Source organism: Limulus polyphemus, unplaced genomic scaffold, assembly GCF_000517525.1.
Source record: "Limulus polyphemus unplaced genomic scaffold, Limulus_polyphemus-2.1.2 Scaffold287, whole genome shotgun sequence".
NCBI classification, from domain to species: Eukaryota; Metazoa; Arthropoda; class Merostomata; order Xiphosura; family Limulidae; genus Limulus; species Limulus polyphemus.
Window position 1 is genome coordinate 469,907 of NW_013665897.1, and position 6,840 is coordinate 476,746.

The 6,840-nt window shown below is 31.3% G+C and overlaps 1 protein-coding gene across 1 annotated transcript in view; it reads left to right on the forward strand.

The window, feature by feature from the left end:
* LOC106457054 (NEDD8-activating enzyme E1 regulatory subunit-like) overlaps positions 1-3,051 on the forward strand; it is a 36,364-nt gene extending 33,313 nt beyond the window's left edge. Inside the window, 3 exon segments of the mRNA XM_022382877.1 lie at positions 656-883; positions 1,507-1,577; positions 2,830-3,051. Of these exon segments, the coding sequence (XP_022238585.1) occupies positions 656-883; positions 1,507-1,577; positions 2,830-2,989 (459 nt within the window). The 3' untranslated portion in view covers positions 2,990-3,051.
* Positions 3,052-6,840: the final 3,789 nt, after the last annotated feature.

Consider the following 6,840-nt stretch of genomic DNA (forward strand, 5'->3'; position numbering starts at 1 on the left):
CTTTACGATCGTGAGTTTACACTTCTCTAATACGAATCGCTATTAATTAAGTTGTTCTTTATATTCCTATGTCATTAGGCATAATGCTGAATTGTATGCTTTAACAAATTATTTACTTTTAATATTTCTGTAAATTTTTCTTTCAAATTAAAAGCGACAGTTGATGTATTACCCAGAAAATAAGCAAGCGAAAGTTTTTAGACTTACCCTACTTTAAAATCAGATGCTAATCCTTTGTGCTATCCAATTGTTTCCTCATCAATGCTACAGTTATAAGTTTTAAAAATCGGGTTGTCTTCACAATAATTTCACCTTCCTCCAGAGCAGAAGTTAGAAATAATAGTAGGTAGAGGAACACAGCAGTCCCGCAAGTCGGCCCGTGAAATGTTTTCATGTTTCCTGTATAAAAACAACAGAAGAAAATTAATGTAGCTCATTTAGATATCAACAATCTACGTGTTAAAATTAAATTTACGGTACGCGTATAATGGTATAGCAACGCTTCTTTTTTACGCACCAGTAAGGTTAAATTTCCTCCCTCAAGCTCTCCATCGTTCCCACGACTAGTAATGGTGGGGACGTTGCCTGATCTGCAAGAAATTACCTTATGTTACTGGTTCAAGGTTAATCGCTTAAAACTAAATCAGCAATGTAGGGTAAAATCATAACTCTTAACAGTAATAAAAGCTTTACTAAATGCTGGTCGTTTTCACTAAGAATGCTCTGGTTTTTGTTTGCTTTGACAGTAACGCACTTGAATAACCCTGATAGTGAAATGGTTTTCTATGTGATGCTACGAGCTGTAGACAGATTCTACACAGAATTTAACCGGTTTCCTGGTTATTTTGATGATCAGGTTGAACCAGATATTATCAAGTTGAAGGTTAGTATATGAATAACTTTATTCTGATTGGTATATCATTTTCTGAACTTTATAGCTGTCATACCACGATAAATTATTGTATTACTTTTGCAATTAATTTGTTTTTCTTATCTTAGTAGTTTTAATATTTTTAAATTAACCATCAACAACAGTATGGTTGTGAAACTTGACTTGTAACCCTATGGCAATGTTATAATAGTTGACTAAATGAGACTGTGGTAATAAAAGTGTCAAATTATTAAATAGAGGCATTGCAAACAGTCTCATTTATCAATTTCTTGAGATAACTTTTATATTCACTTCTTAAAACTTAAAAAAAAACAAAAGCGTCACAGTATATTCATTGTGCTTTTATATAACCCTCACAAGAATAGTTATATATTCTGAATTCTTGTATTTGTTTCAGTTATTTCTTTTGAACATCATTAGACATAGATCGATGTTTGAATTATTTCTAGAGGTAAACCTGCATGTTGTTACTTATGATAAAAAGTAAACATGTTTTCCTAGTATTGGATTATTGTGGAAGAAAATCTGTAAACAGAAAAAAGAAATCCTTTCAAATACAATACATTAAGTAGAAATATTTTTGTTAAGCATATTTTTGCCTTTGTTTTTTCCAGACGTGTTTATGCAGAATACTTCAAGAATGGGGCTGTGCACCATTAGCTAAAGATGACTATGTTCATGAAATGTAAGTTGAATGTACAGTGATTAGGTTATCCAATCACAGTGATTAGGTTATCCAATCATATAAAGTGTTTGTTTCAAATGGAGCACATTTGTGAAATCAAAACTGAAGGTGCCCAACAGAACAGTAGTTTTACAGGTTCATACATATTTTCCAGTACAAGATGTTATTAAATAAAATATGTCTTAAAATTTTTGTAAAACTGGCCTGGAGATAGCAGTCACTAATCCATGACAAATGTTAAGATGTAATGATACATTTAACCCAATAAGACGAGTGAAAATTAAAACAAACATAATTTCCCATGTATATTTTCTTTGCCATAGGTTGCCTGTGAGAACAATAAAGTGGCTTCACTTTTAAGAAACTGAGTTAAATAAGGGCCTTCCTTGAGCTAAGATAGCAGTCTTGAAGTAGCTATGATTGTTTAACTTCCCTTCTTTTTATGTTACAGATAGCTTTTTTGAATAATATATTAAGTATCTGAGATATAAAAACAAATTCATTATTTAAAGTGATGGTTTATGGTAAATTACAAGATACAGGTAGCTTAGTAACAAGTCAGTTATTACAGCTAGGAAAATTACCTTTAAGACATAGCACAAATATTAAAATTTATAACTTTGAGTGAGGTAACCAGAAACAATTCTTGAATATTTAAACTTTTTTAGGTACATTTATAAAACATTTCAATGATTATTTTTATAATGAAATGTTGGACCATTCATTGAAAATTTTCTTTTAACCATAACATTTTTTAAAGAGATTTTAAAAAAGTATTATAAAGGGGGAGGGGGCATACAACAAGATCAACGAAAAAAAAAATTGAATATTTTGTTTCATTTTAGTTGTTTACCTTAAATATATATGTATTTGCTAAGAGTTATAATGTTGACTACTTAACTGTCTTATAAAGTATCAAAGCAGTACAGCAATATCTGTTTTTGTTTTTAAATTATCAAAGCCAAATATATCTTATGAAAAAGAATGGCCCATTTGTTTAATGAATGTTTTTAGATATCAGTACATCTGGTGAATATGTGAAGTTTTGATTTTTGTCAGCTTTATTAAATTTTGGAAAATAATTTCTTTGTGGCTGAATGCTTGTACAAACAGCTGAACAAATCTGTCATAATGGCCAAACAGGTCCAAGCAAAATTAGAGTCTGATTCTAAAAACGAGACTTTCTTTCTGGTAAAGTGTACTTTGATAAAATAATAAAAAAAAATTAAGAACTTAAGCATTTTTTTCTCAGGTGTCGTTATGGAGCAGCAGAACTTCATTCCGTGGCAGCATTCATTGGAGGAACTGGTGCTCAGGAAGTCATCAAACTTATAACTGGTCAATATGTACCTTTCAACAATACCTTTCTATACAATGCAATGACAGCAACCTCAGCAACATATGAACTCTGAACTAGCTAATGTAGAGATGAAGTGTTTCATGTCATTAATTAAAGCCATTTACATTTTTGCAATTTTTGGCTGAATTTTACAGCTTTTCAGATAGCTCAGTTTTGAACAAATAGAATAAGGAATAAATTAAAACTGTTAAAATGCATAAATATTGTATCCTGCTATTACATATTTATTTACAAGTTCAAGTTTTGTTATAAAGTTTCCACCCCTTTTACTTACATTTCTCTGATAAATTCTGTTCCTCCCCCCCCCCGTCATTTTTTAAAAATATCGTTTTTTTCTTCACAATTTTTATAGAAATAAACATTTTTTTGTGAAAAACTTGTATCAATGTTAAAATTTTGACAATTAGAAACATTTTCACATAGTTTGGACTTTTTTGTCTCGCTGAAATTACAATAAGTAAATCTGTACTATAAGTTTTGTAGGTTTTAATAAACTTAAGTTTAAAAGGTACTTCTTGAATATCAGAAGTGTTAAATGTAATGATAGACAGCCACAAATTAGGGTTTTCAAAGGTGAACTTACATGTTATGAAGGTCATTTTTTGTATCTTGACTAGAAACTCAAAAACATGGTAAATGTGTAATATTCATTTTCTCTTCTTTAGCCTAGTCAATCCAGATAAATAATGAAATCTCCATAGTTTATAAACTTTTTACATAAGCTTTGTGTAATTATTCAGTTGCTTTCAAGTTTATCTGTTCATGAAATTGCTAATGGCTAAATTGTTAAATATTTAATTAAATCATACCTTGTACTTGCATAGAATTATGCATTTTTCTAAGCGGATTTTCTTCAAGAAATGCAGATCCGCATGCTTCCTGCATATATATAAACATAATTAACACTTCTTTAAGGAGATATGATATTTCAAAAACTGGGGAATGGTGTTTTTCGAATATTGCGGGTTCAAAATGTCTGGTGTAAAGTCTGTAAGTTGAAAAGCCACTCCTAGTGATTATACAACTAAAATTAACCTGCTTTAGATGATATTCAGTGACAATATTAGATGATTTGGCTGATATACAGATTTAAAAACAAACACATATCTAAACAGCTTCCATGATTCCTAGAAAACCCTGAAAATATAATCTTTTGCTGGAAGATCCTGGAAAAGTCAAATTGTCCCTATTGTGATCGCTGTGTATAGTAAAAATGTGGGCAATATCTGAACATCACTAGAATTCTACATGCTTTGGACTAGTAGTTTTTGGACATGCTAGTTAGTAATGTCAATTGTACCACAAAGTTTTCTGCCTAGTAGACAGTTCATTATTTCAATTATGGTAGCAACAAAATAGAATTATTTAACACAATTCTGCTAGAATCTACATTAACCACTATTAATTTGAGTAAATACAAATATAACATTGGCTTACAACTTTTGTTTTTCTTAAAATGAAAGATATTTCAAAATAAGCTTGTGATACAAGTTGTTATTTGTATTAACTTCATATGAATTGCAATATGAAGAAGTGGCAATGGCAAAATAATCTAAAAGTATGTTATCTTTAATAATGATCTCATTCACGTCAGTATCGCATACTGGTGGTCCTGGTGCTACAAAGTTGCCACTAATAATTGTAAATGGGTTTTTGAATAAAAAAGATAAAACTTTTTTTTTTTATTGACACCAATTTCTTTAAAAATTGAAAACAAATAATAGACATATAATGTATTACTTGATGGAACATTGGTATTACATGGTAAAGAAAGGTGTTTTGTAAGCCTAAAAGTAGTGATTAAAAGTCTCATAAATTGCAGAATTTGTGTTTTTACACATTCCAAACTGGAAGTGTAACAGTGTAATTTCAACTCTGTTTTTTTAACTGAGTACAGCTGGCCCTATGGTAGAGCTTCAGATTTCAGACTTTGCAAGCCAGTTTCGATTCCATGTGATGTCATAAAATATTCCCCTTATTTTAAGCTGAGACTGCAACATAAGAGTGATAGTCAAGCCCTTAGCATGGTTGGTAGGATGTTGGTGATTGGCTTTCTTTCTTTTGGTAGGTAGTTCAAAATTAAAGATGGTGACAAATAGTCTTCCTAGTTTTGCCATAACTACAAAATACAAATGTAGTTTTAACTGCCGCAAGTATAAGAGTTTTTATTGCGTATTTTTTTAGAACTCATCATCAGATCTTAACCGCAGCCAATATTGAAATGCTATTTATATGCAGTATTATGGATGCATGTCTGTTTTTTCATAAGTGTAATGCCAACGAGTCAATAGAATATCATGTCTTTTTTTTTTTGCCTCGTGTATCTTTAAAAAGTAGAATTAACAAAATGCAAACTAAATAATGCCAAATTTACTAATTTTAATAGGAAGAAGAGTTTTAAACTGTTGAGATTTCTACATACAATACTCCTTAATATAACATTATAAGCTGTAAAGCAAAACGTTGAGTGTTTAATTAAGTAAAAGCAACATTTTAGTGTTATATGTCTTTGACATTGATATGTCTTTAATACACCAATATGCACTACAGAAATTAAATAATAAGTAATGAAGTATATCCAGCCTCATTAAAGTGACGTATACTAATTATATAATGTAAATACTGATCGTGTAGCCCCCAATGGCACAGTGAACTTATACCGCAAGAAACCGGTTATCGGTGGGCAGAGCACAGATAACCCTTTGTGCTTAATAACAAACAACAGATAGGGTAATTTTTGCTAATCTTTAGAACCATAAAGAAACACTTGTAGAATGTGTCAAAATCCGAAAGCAAAAAAAAGTGTATTTCACTCAATTCACATTCTGATCTAACTACAAAAATCGAATATTTGGTCACTAACATATACACTTTCTAAAAGGTCCCCCAGTGGCACAGCGGTACGTCTGTGGACTTACAATGCTAGAATCCGGGTTTCGATACCCGTGGTTGGCAGAGCACAGATAGCTCATTGTGTAGCTTTGTGTTTAATTACAAACAAACAAACTTTCTAAAAGAGTTTTTTTTAACTCCCCCACCCCCACCTTCGATTTTTTGGACTTATTAACAGAATTCTCGGAACTCGACAAAACATTGAATTTTAAAAAACGTTTTAGAAAATTACACTGCAAAATTATTAGAAACTCTAAAACGTATATTCAAACATGTTTATTTTCTTTAAAATATGAAAAAGTAGAATTTTTTCATTAGCATAAAACGACATAAAGATTACTCTGATAACTGGCTTTTAAAAGCTCATTTTGATTCTACAGCATTACATAAAAGTTTTGTAGTAGAAAAATTGTTTGTTAAATTTCAACAAAACGCACAGGAATTAACATGCATCCATAAAAAGCCAATCTTAGTAGGCGTTACATCCTCGTCCCACCAAACATCCCAAGAGTTGGCGGTTAGTGGTGATGACTAGTTGCCTACCCTCTAGTCTTTCACTGCTAAATTATAGACGGTTAGCGCAAGTAGCCCTCATGTAGCTTGCACGAAATTCAAAAAACAAACAAACAAACAAACTAGTGGGCGTTACAGCTATACTCATGCTTACACCTATCGTTGGCCCTCTGGTGGGACAGTGGTAAGTTAATAGACTTACAATGCTAAAATCCGGGTTCGAGTCTCCGTGGTGGACACAGCAGATATCCCACTGTGGATTTGCTTTAAAACAAACGAATAGTTGTTTTTGTGTATTTTTTTACTCTTTATATTAATGCGCAACGGATGGACGTTTATTTTCCCAAATTAAATTATTCTGCCAGTAGAACGTTTCGAAACTCGAATATGTCGAGTTATGGTTTTTCAAGCCACGGTCTAAAACTAAAAGAGTATCATGTTCACATTGAAAAAGTTGTTTACAAAACTTCCTTATAAAAAACGGTTTCAGTATTTGCG